An 11559-nucleotide genomic window follows, 5' to 3' on the forward strand; every position below is an offset into this window, starting at 1 on the left:
TGGACGCACGGTCCAAAGGACACGCGGTTGCGATCCTGCTGGTGGCAAGTTCATTTCTCTCGCCAACTGTTTCAGCGTGCGAACTTGCAAGTTTTTAACTGCGCCCTACGCTTCGCTACGCTTGAAACCAAAGCAACAAAGCGGAGCTTTCGGGAACTGTCTCCCACGCCAACAACGATCGGGGCCTTCTGGTGAAAGTGGTACACACAAGTTGAAATAGGATGCATTCAGTGCGTTTCAAATACCCAATACATATATCGAATGGACTGCAATGTGCAAGATAATTTTCCGATTTTCGCATGCTTTCTATTTAACAAACAAACAAACAAACAAACAAACAAACAAATTTGATAAATATTGTTAAAGTGCGAACAAGAGACAGGTCTCAAAAAGAAGGTCATACGCAGAACAGCGCGCCTGTCCTGTGTTTGACGTTCTTCTTGCGACGTGTTTCTTGTTTGCGCTTTAAAAAATATTTGTCAAGTATGCACCAACTAGGCCCACAGAAAGTTCTTCGAAACAAACACCGACTACACGGCCCGCCGCGTCGCACAAGCAACCAAATTCAATATTTTCTGTGACGATATACAAATTACGCACAGAACGCAGGGCGAATAGACAACGTACGAGAAGTTGGGATCTCCACTAATAAACTAATTAATAAGATGAGAACACTGGCGTGATCGGGAGAGCCGCCAGCAGAGCTGCAGGCGTTGCATCTGAATGGTTGCACGAGATGAGGTCGACGAGAAACCAGTGTCGTTAGTCAGCGCTCAGTGCAGTATTGCATAACGTTAATGCCGAGTTTACTACCGTTACGCTCAGGCCAGAGCATGCACAAAGCAGCTCGGGGGGGGGGGGGGGGGGGGGGGGGACGCCGGTGTGCTTGCACAGGCCGTCCCAGCTCACTTTAGCCAGAGTTTAAAAGAATATGCGAATGCCACGTAGCTGGACAGAACCAAGGTAATGTTGTCTGCCGTCGTTTGGAGACACTCGCATTATTTTGTGCATTCCGCCTAATTCGATAATTAGTCCTAATTATTTAATCAACTTCTCAAATATTGCAATTAGATGAAAAGTGTCAATGAGACAATTGCGGTGGTGCAACAGGTAAAATTCCCGATACAGCTTTCTGCTGCCCAATGCGTGCTACATAAAAGTGCTTTTGCGAGCGTGAAAGCAACCCACGAATAAACGCAAAGTGCTTCGAGCGACCAGTCGCGCGGCAACTTTGCCTGCATTCGCACTGTAAGCTCACGCCAGCAGCGGAAGGTGTAGAAACGCGTCCCTGGCTCCGCCGCAGACGGGATTGAGTTTGACGTTGACGGTCGGCCAAGCTCGATCCGCCGTTCTCGCAGCCAAAAGCGTCTTTCGCGTTGCTGGAGACGCTCGGCTAACCCTTCGCCGCTTGTGCTGCACGTGCGCCGTGTTCCATGGAGCGGGAACGCACGACAGCGGCGGCGGCGACGACGGCACGAATCCGCCTCGACCGTTTGTGCAATTGCTATCGCAGTAATAGACGGTGAACAATATTTCGTCACAGTACGATCCACACGTAGGAATTAAACCTTTTATAAGAACCTATATCTTGGCACGGACTAGCGTACCCTCTCATTCCCTTCTCGTCCTCGCCCGTAATAGTTAGAATAGAGAAGCAAACAATACTAAAGCATGCAGATACCTATAAAGAATACATACATTCTTTGTAGGTATCTGCATTCTTTAGCATTGTCTGCTTCTCTATTTTGCACAGTGTTTTTCATTCGTAATTGTTGAATGCGTACTGGGGAAACAAGTATACTCCCCTCCCCCTGATCGCAACTCGGGCCCGTCGAGTACACGAAAAAAGAGTGTGCAGTTTACGTATGTGTGTGAAACATCGAACCCCATACCTTAAGTCCCTGCTTGGTGACCACGGTGTTCTCCTGCGGCGAAAAGGTTTCGGCCGCATCCTGTATCCAGTCGGCCTGGCTGGGCATTACGTCGGCCATTGGCTTGAAGGAGCTGGACAACTGCTTGATGCCACCGCCGACTAACGTCCACAGAGGCTGGTAGCAGTGCGTCTTGCGAGAAAATACGACAGAGAATAGCCTATATGTTCCTTTCGTAAATTCACCTAGATCGTGACCGCACAGCTCAGGAGTACACAAGCAAGTGATCGATAAGATAAATAAAGTTACTATAAGAGGTCGACTACTCGTAGAAATGGCATTTACCTGCCTGAAGAAAATAATCTGCTCGGCTAAGTACACATTTACGTTAATTAGCATCGGCGTTAAACCACATGAGTAAATGGTTAATTAGCAAAACAACATGCTCTACAGAAAGAATGTAAACTATCGCCAACTCACCGTTCATATCTCAGTTGTTTACTGCTTTCTTTTGATCCGTAGTATTAAATATAATTTTGCATGACACCTTTTCTCGGAAATCTAGCGCTAAAATGTGAAGAAGGTAGACGAAATGCATCGTCGTCATCAGTGTTTGGCGGCGGGACGGCAAGAAAAGAAAAAGAACAACAACAAAAAAGAAAGTTATACTCGTCGCTTGTTTCTGGAATTCGGTGCACTGCCCTTGTGGTGCGCTTGTTTTGTGTCTAGCGGTGCGCCGTATAATCACTACACACTATGACATATGATTTGCTCTGCGTCACTCACGAACTAGATCGAAGTGCTCAGTGGCCATAGCTTTCAATTACGAGTGAAAACAGACAGGTGCACAGCATTATAGGCTAAAGCAGCTCCTCTTACATCATGGGGCTCGAGAACACCGACTTTTCCTTTGCCCAGCTTGGATGCAAACTTTGCAGCCGTTGCGATGCCGCCCGATCCACCACCGACAACAAGCAGCTTGTAGCTGCGCTCTCCACCGCCGCTCTCCGCCGCCTTGGAAGAGTAGAGGCGAACTTGGCGCATAAAGCGCCTCAGGGAGGACCGAGGCATCATCTGCAAAACAAGAGGTTGCAATGTGCTGTTGCGATAGCACAATTATAAAACCACATAAAGCTTACAGACAATGATGCCAAAGAAGGCATGGTGGAACTTAACGGCTTATTAAATAGAAATTAGGAGTAAGCTAGCGGGAAATGGAGAACGTACGACAAAACAACTTGCCATCCGTAGGAACAGAACCGTAGTCTTTCGCATTGCGCATGCGCTGCTCCACCAGTTGAGAACGGCCGATATCAATCTCGCTCAACGCTGCGACGGTTGTCTCGACAAACTGCGGAACGAGCGGAATAACCTTGTACGCCAAAAGGGGCTGACCAATTCTGCGCGCAACGTTAACACACTCCGAACTGACGCCACGGATACAAGCAGTGAGTATTACCGGTATTACCACTTACGAAAACGGAGGTTGTCCAAGAGGAGGAAGGCGCAGGATCTGCGCAAGCACAACACCGGCGCTGACAGGTCGCAGGCCCGACGTGCAAAGCGGCGCGTCTTAAGACAACTAAGCGTGCCAACGCCTTCCTCTCCCTCTCCGCTAATCGATAAACAGCTCGCTTTAAGTGTTCTCTTAGATAACGCCAGCCAAAGAAGCAAGCGTCTTTTATTCGGCGTTATCTTTACTGCAACCCACGAAGTAATTCCTCCGCTTCACCAAGCACGGTGCTGCCAGATCGCAGGCTACGCTCGTCCTTATTCAAGCACGAACTATTGCGGACACCTTTAATAAGCCCGTTTATATACGTGTGACGGAATCTAGTAAAAAGGGACTGCAGGCATTCAGTCCTTGGAAGTGGTACGCACCTCTTTAATCGAATTACGTGAACCCGTACACAGACGCCTGTGGCTTACGTGGATAAGGATAAACTAACGAGTATAAGTATAGAGACTCTTGATGTCACGACAAGGTATTACGCTGCAATTCTATGATCCCGAGACGGGACGCTTGGACGAGCTCAGGCTGACCTCAGTTAAGCGGCTCGAAGGACAGGTGCCAAACAAAAGGAGTACGGTTGGCAGTCAGCACAGACTTGTATCCGGTGCGTTCGCGTAACGGCATGCATGGCCTGCCTCAGCGCCAACCACACTGACCGCCAAATTGGTTCCTAGGTAATCATTATTTGCTCTACATTGCTCTACAACACCGAGAAATATATTTCAGGTAGGCTATATTACACGCGCCATTACTTTTATCTCATTTCTCATTTCTCAAGTTCTCATTTCTAAGAGTAAGCGCTTCGCGTAAGGTTGGAGGCAGACGTTCAATTTCGAAATTTATGCAATGAAAACTTCAACCGGTGCAAAGCGGTCATTCATGAACAGGCCCAGTCCCAAATTCCCTTAGTCCCTAATTGAATGTATCAAGCTCGCAGAAAAATATTTCAAGATGCTGCAAACACCGCTAATGGAAAGTAAAAATTAATGTAATTAAATTCCGAGGAACACGGTAGGGAGTGGGGGGGGGGGGGGGGTTCCAGATTAATTTTGACCACCTGGGGTTCTTTAGCCTGCACCTAAATATTGAAGTTTATTTACCACATAAGTACACTGATCCACATAAGCTGTGGGGATGGCAGTATAAAAACTGCGTAACGGCAGCCCTGACTGGTTCCACCTCCCCGCAAACAACACGGGGAGGTGGGACCAGCCTAATACCGGAACCTTTTAATAATTGCACCAAATATTCACATTACGTAATCTTTCTGTAAGATCCAAATCGTCAATGTTTCCTTTGTCTGCCCTGGTAGTGGGTCTGTAGTGTGTAATAAATAGATATGAAATTACTAAATTAATAAACTGCCCAGCAATAGCGTCCCCATGCGGACATGCCACTGGCCGCTCCGTAGACTCACATTTAGCAACAGCGCCACCCTCAAAAGAACACACGCTTATGTAGAGCACATTAAAGACCAAGTGTAATGGAATTTCACTTTGGCTATAATTGTTATAAATAAGCAGGTATGTATACCAGGGTTATACCACGCGAAACATCCCAGACCATAAAGGTGACCATCGCCGATTTTCTTGTGAGAAATTGGGCTATTTGGTGAATGTGTAAATGAGGTTTCACAAAAGTGTTTTTTCTCGAAACAAGAAATTTGGAACTCATAAGTGCCCTTCGAAGTTGCCGTAAAGATGCAAAAGTTGGTGGAGGGATATTTTCTTAAGGGCGAAACTAGGTACAATGACAAATCTTATTTTAGAATATTCCCCTGGCGTGTTTATTTTATGTGTCGTCATAGGTCAACACATTCATGAAGTTTCCACGATCATTTAGCTCAGTAATAAAGCAAACAATTGTGCCTTGTCAGAAATTTTTTGCATAAGGATTGTTAATGTTTCAGCCACATCTTTTTGATATCATTGAACGTTGCTATAATTTATGCCGAATGTAATGTTCGACTATGAAATCAAGCACTTTTCGACAAAATTGCTTCCGAATTCGGCAAAAAAGTTTTTGACGGTGTTCATACATAAATTAAGCATTCGTGTCCTTCAGGTAAAAATACGTGAAATGACTCATTACACTGTAGCACTAGCCGTCCGCATTATGATCTAGAAATTTTAATTTCAGTAAATTTGTTTTGAGACACGAAAAAAAAAAAATTCAAATCCACAACCAATCTCACCGGCAGGCACTCCCGAACAGTGCATTCACTGCAAAACACTTGCAGGCTACAACTGAATTTCTGCCGTGCTTATGAACTAACTCTCTAGGCAAGAAATATTGGCGCATGCTTTTTAATGCGCAGTAAATGACAGTAAATTATCTGTTTACATTGTTCGAATGTTGACGGCACTGCTACCACTTCTTCACGATAATACATTTCTGTGATGAAAATAAACCACGTCTGCTTCGAGGACGTCTTCCCATATTGTGCATGGCGCTGATTCGTTGTTCTTTTAAGTACTACAGATCAGCAGATTACCAGTTATGCAAGAACCTGAATCGCAGACACTCCGCGCCAACCGTGGCATTGGAGACAAATGTCAAACATTTTTTTTTCCAGTTTGCAGGCTATATAATCTGCTGTGAGCGTGTCCATGCGCCTGGTACAGACAAGCCCGTTTTCATTCGGGTGTGAAGGAGCTGAAGAGAAATGACCGTCTTATTATTCTGCCTTCGCGTAGGACAGGATTAGGCTTATTTAGCCCACTGTCTGCCACTGCGAAAATCTCACATTTATGCCGTGTTTGCATACTTGACGCTCCCCAAATTAGAAGTGCGCTGACGAACACATGCCGTTTACGATGTATTCAAACTGATGTCACCTGACACATCACGCGTTGGCTTGGCACTTAGCCACAATGAATATGCGTGCCAGAAAGAATAGCCGGCGCCGCATACGGTTTCTGCAGTGAAGACAGTTCCTGGAGTGCCCACCGGTGAGACTGATTGTGGGCATCAAAAATATTTTTCTCGCCTCAACGGTAATTTGCTGAAAGGTTGCATGTATTGAGCTATCTCGCGCATTATATATGAAGGGCCTTATTGTTTAAAATACGTGTGAACGTAATTAAAAATTGACCTTTTGCAAATTCGGAAATAAATTTCTGAAATAGTACACGATGTCATAGTTGGAACATCATCTTTAACATGAGGTATAGCAACGGGAAAGAATTGTGAAAGAATATTGTGGTTGAAACCCTAACGATGCTTATGCAAGAAAATTGCTGAAAACGCAGATTTTCTTTTTGTTTTTTTAACACAGCCAATTAAGCACGAGAAATTATGAAATGTGCTCACCTATGATGTCACACCAAAGAATCACGACAGCAGAATATTCTAAAATAAGATTTGTCGTTGTACCTACTTCCACACTTGATTAAAAAATACACCTTCAACCAACTAGTCGTTCGTTGCGAAAATTTCAAAGAGCATTTACGTCACCAAATGCTTTTCTTTAGTAGGAGAAAAATACTTTGGTGAAACCTCATTCACACAGTAACCAACCAGCCCCATTCTTTTTCTTTTTGCAAGAGAATCGGCGATGGTCACATTTGGGGTCTGTGGCGTTTCGCGTGGAAACCAACCACTGAAGCAATCTTGGCTAAGTCGCAGCACTAGTAATTGTGTAGTCCTCTTGTTAGCAGCCTTTAACCAGGGCATAAGTAGACAACGAGAGTAACTGATGGTCCAAGCCCGCCGCCTCCGAAGCGTGCCGTGAACAGTCGCGGATGCCCGCTCATCTCGGAGGCCAAGCCGAGGAGCAGCGCGTTCTTTGTCATGCATCACTTCCGGCGAGCGGTAAAGGGGGGCGTTTTTTTGTTTCAGTCTCCGTATCATAAACGACTATTTTTGCGAGCTTATCGTGACGCTACCGCTCGTATTTCAAACAACAAATTTTGTACGGAGGTTCCTCAATATCTGCACTACCCTAACCTGCGGACTTCTTACGCGGTCAAAATTTCGTTGCAGTTGAGCTTTATAAACACGTAGTGTTCGAAACGCTGCAAAAGAAAATAGCAATAAATAAATAAAAATGGCAGTTTCACCCGAAGGCGAAGCGCTGAAAGCGATAGCAAAGTTTAGCGTTGCGCTTAAGACAGGTCTGAGAGAAAGCACTGCCAGCGGCGTTGCAGGTGTCACACCTCGATGGTGGCCGAGACGCGACAGAAGAAAGAGAACCATCGACTTGTTGTCAGTGGCGAAAGAAAGTATTACATAAATTTAGCTTGACGTTTGCTGTCCCTTCTGCTCGGATCAGTCTGCATCACGGTGTGACGGTGCTCCCGTGACGGTGCGCCCACTTGGCTTCGTCGCTTTTGTAGACAAACACAATGCGCGCCTCCGGAGACCACGTAACCCTCCGCGCGTTGTCCGCGCATGCGCGTCGATACCGTCACAGCACGATACCGCTAACGGCGACGGTGTGATCGCGCCTCGAGAGTCCGTATAATTGCTGTCGCAATAATAAGTGCAAGAAGCACACGCTTCGACATAAGTTATTCAAATGGACGCTAAAGGCGCGATCGGAACAGTATAATGAAGATTTTTTTTTAATATTTGGGGTTTTACGTGCCAAAACCACTTTCTGATTATGAGGCACGCCGTAGTGGAGGACTCCGGAAATTTTGACCACCTGGGGTTCTTTAACGTGCACCTAAATCTAAGCACACGGGTGTTTTCGCATTTCGCCCCCATCGAAATGCGGCCGCCGTGACCGGGATTCGATCCCGCGACCTCGTGCTCAGCAGCCCAACACCATAGCCACTGAGCAACCACGGCGGGTTATAATGAAGATTAGAGCCACACTTAGGATTTCCAGTTCGAAAGACCTTCTCGGCGTGTGAGCACATCTAACACCCGGCAGACTTTAAGCCACGCATTTAAGTTGCAGTGCTGTGAAACCTCCTCATGTGCTGAAAGCTGGCGATAGAATTGCAGGTATAATACCCATCCGGATCTGTTTTTGTCACACGCCAAATGAGCCGTGTATCTTTAGGAAAGACTGCACTTTGTGGCGTATTGTGGCCTCAAAAACGCGGCATCAGCTCTGTTATGTCTGCTGAGACAACGTGCGTCTCGCCACTCTGAGGCGCTCGGTGCACCACCGTGTTGAACATTTACCCCGCCGACCAACATTGACGCTGACGGCATCCGATCCCTTTCGCTGCGTTTCGATGGATCAAGTTCTCATAATCCTTCTCGCGCGCTCCCAGCGGGCATTGTGAAGCGTCACATGAGTGAGGCGTGTTTTGTCTTGTGCCAGGCGATTTCAACTTGATAATGTGAATCAGCAGCCACTCAAGTACACAGCTGACAGCGTCCTCGCAAAACCACAGGACAATCTCAAGAGGGCAGCCGTGCTTTTTCCACGCCACAAAGTCCATTGGCAACGAAAGACATGCCTGGAATAAACTCCACAATTTTTTTATTAAAAAAAAAGAAGAAATAATAAAATTGTTGGCTCTCCCGCAATCGAGAGAAGCATGAAATGGCAATCGGCATAGCAGATTGGTTGGAAATAATAATAACCGCAAACTTAAAATGGGTATAGTGCATGTTCGCAACAAGCAAACCCCACCACACCATACCGCACCACGCTATACTATGCACTGGTCCATATGGACGCTGCCCAGCTAGATGAAGAAAACTGGCTTAAGGGGGCACGATAGGCAGCGAAAGCAGCCAGGGAGACTGAGCCCATTGCCCAGCTAGAAGAAGAAAAGCGCCCGAAGGAGGCGTCACGCAGCGTGGCGCCATCTCTCGATACGACGTAAAACTGGCGCCGCGGAACTCACGGACCACTGGCGTTCAAACAAGCAAGGGCAACCCTGTCTCAGCGCGAAAAGATGACAGTGAAGTGTATGGTGCCCTGCATCTGGCCTTTTGAACGTCGCTTTTGGAAATGATAACTAAAACCTCAGCGCACTAGAAGTTACAGTTTGAGTGACATCATGAATCAACATTAGGAAGAACTCGGAAGCAATATTTTTTATAACTTGTTTGGGCAGTAACTAGCCTATGTAATGTGATCCTGAACAAAGGGTTGGGTGCCAGAGATCGTATTTCCTTAAGTTTTGTCTCGTTGCCCGGGAGTAATATTGAGAGTGTTTGGAGTATTTCCCCTATGTTGGCCTTGGCGTCATGTTGTTTGTTGGCTTCTGATTATATGATTAATAAAAATTGAGTTCTTCGTTTAACTCCCTTTCTACTCGTTCATTACATAACGAGGGTCTTGAATCCGGCAACATGCCTTCAGGTAGCATGTATGGGTTTGATGACCAGTTGCCTTCACTCAAAACGATCACGTACTCGTGACGCTTGCGGCAGAAAGGATGTTCCACATCCGCCGCCAATGTTTGTGAGTGGGGGCGCTACCTAAGACTCCCAAGGTTAGCTGTAGTAGTAAAACATAAATAACCAAGAAAGTAGATTGGGAGACGGCGCCGCGGTAGCTCAATCGCTTAGAGCATCGCACGCGTAATGCGACGACGTGGGATTGCTCCCCCCCCCCTCCCTTTCGGTTGTTTTTGCGTCCACTTTCATTGCCATTAATTTATCATTTCTTTAATTCAATTAGTAGGTACAAGTAATTTCCCTCATGTTGTCCTTGGCGACTTGGTTTGTTGGCTTCTCATGATATGATTAATAAAATTCGGGCTCGTCGGTTAACCACCTTTCTTCCAGTTTCAGCTGGGGAAGATATACACAAACATCTTATTTGCATCAGCAACGCACGATAACATACACCGCTGAGTGTTAAATTTGAATTATTTTTCTGCTTTTCTATTCTTCGTTTCGACTAATGCGAAACCGTCGCACATAGTAGTTACACCTATTGTCCCAAGAACGCGAAATAGCTGTCAAACGCTGTATCAATAATATAGGTGCAGAGGCACCGTCCCTAAGTGTTATTAGGTATACTGTCAATTATTTTCACGGCGAACCCGCCACGACGATTTAGTGGCTGTGGTTTGGCGGAGGTAAAATGAAAAAGTGCTCGTGCACTTAGATTTGTGCGCACGTTAAAGAACCCCGCTTGGCCTAAATTAATCACGAGCCCTCTACTCGGGCTTCTTTCATACCGCCAGTGTTACTTTGGGACATTAAACTGCGTAATAAATAGAAATCATTTTTACGTTGAGAACCCGCAGCAACTGAAACGCGCAAAGCAGCTGCAACGTCAACGAAACTACTCGTGACGTGTAGAAACCAAAACGTTGCGCACGTTGGCCCAACAACGTTGGACTCAACCGCGTCGCAGGATTTGCGCTGCTTCCTAAGAAACAACGAGAGCGACAGGCGCTAGCGGCATTTCCCCGTGCCGCTGCAACGGAGGCCGAACGGGAAGCGTCGCGTTGTTTTAACCCAGAAGAGAAGTGCTAACGCGTCCTTGGCACAAACTGCGCGCATTCGAATCTCCCCGTCCGCCACATATCGCTCGGTGTGCACATATGTGCGCTTGTCAAGCTGTCAGAAAGGCAGTGCAATGTCATCTTCGCTGACCGTCAATAATGCCGACCGGTACAGCAGACGCTTACCTTGGTAGGCGCACAATCCAACGCGGAGCTGAGGAGGAAAACGTGAACGTCGGCAGCAGCGCTAGCGGAGCGGTGCGTCGCCTTCGTTGCAGCCGCTGGCGAGCGCGCTAGCCGCAGATGGAAAGAGCGGTTAAAAGGAAACAATGGCCCAGCCGCTGCCACCTGGTGGCAGTATAGAGAGCCACGGGCTGCGGGCGATGCCTTTCGTGACTGCCTCCTCCGCAATGCAAATCTCGAAGGCAATTGTCAGCTACATTGAAGCGCTGAAACGACGCGCTTCGCGAACGTTGCGGCGTCGTCCACTCGGTGGCGTACCAGATGGAGCGCGTACGAGCTACAGCGCGGTATTTAAAATTTGGTTCCATCCGGATAGCGGGTGGGCAGTGGCGTAGAATTATTTTTCGGGCCACCGGGGCAGGGGGGGGGGGAGAAGGGGGGCGCTCAATTTACGTGCCTCCCCCTTCCCCGGAAATGTTTTGTGTTAGTGCCTACCGTCCAAAAGCCTCCTCCCCCACCTCCTCCCCCTCGCCCCGCCTCGAAACTACGCCACTGCGGTTGGGTGTATAAGTTACGCTGAACTTTCGCGAATTTTGACATTACGAAGGCAGGCAGAAGGTAAGAC

The 11559-nt window shown here is 47.1% G+C and overlaps 1 protein-coding gene across 2 annotated transcripts in view; it reads right to left on the reverse strand.

Annotated features, from left to right (window-relative positions):
• Positions 1 to 11070, reverse strand: part of Sqor (Sulfide quinone oxidoreductase) — a 29336-nt gene extending 18266 nt beyond the window's left edge. Inside the window, exons 1-3 of one of the 2 annotated variants that reach the window (XM_075692846.1) lie at positions 10938 to 11070; positions 2751 to 2945; positions 1893 to 2063 (exon numbers count right to left, since the gene is read on the reverse strand). In XM_075692846.1, coding sequence (XP_075548961.1) covers positions 1893 to 2063; positions 2751 to 2945 — 366 coding nt within the window. In that variant the 5' untranslated portion in view covers positions 10938 to 11070. Of the gene's footprint in view, positions 1 to 1892; positions 2064 to 2750; positions 2946 to 3346; positions 3418 to 10937 lie in introns of those variants that run through there. The other variant, XM_075692847.1, reaches the window with a different exon arrangement.
• Between the last annotated feature and the right edge of the window lie 489 nt (positions 11071 to 11559).

Source organism: Dermacentor variabilis, chromosome 5 (genome assembly GCF_050947875.1).
Source record: "Dermacentor variabilis isolate Ectoservices chromosome 5, ASM5094787v1, whole genome shotgun sequence".
Classification (NCBI taxonomy): Eukaryota; Metazoa; Arthropoda; class Arachnida; order Ixodida; family Ixodidae; genus Dermacentor; species Dermacentor variabilis.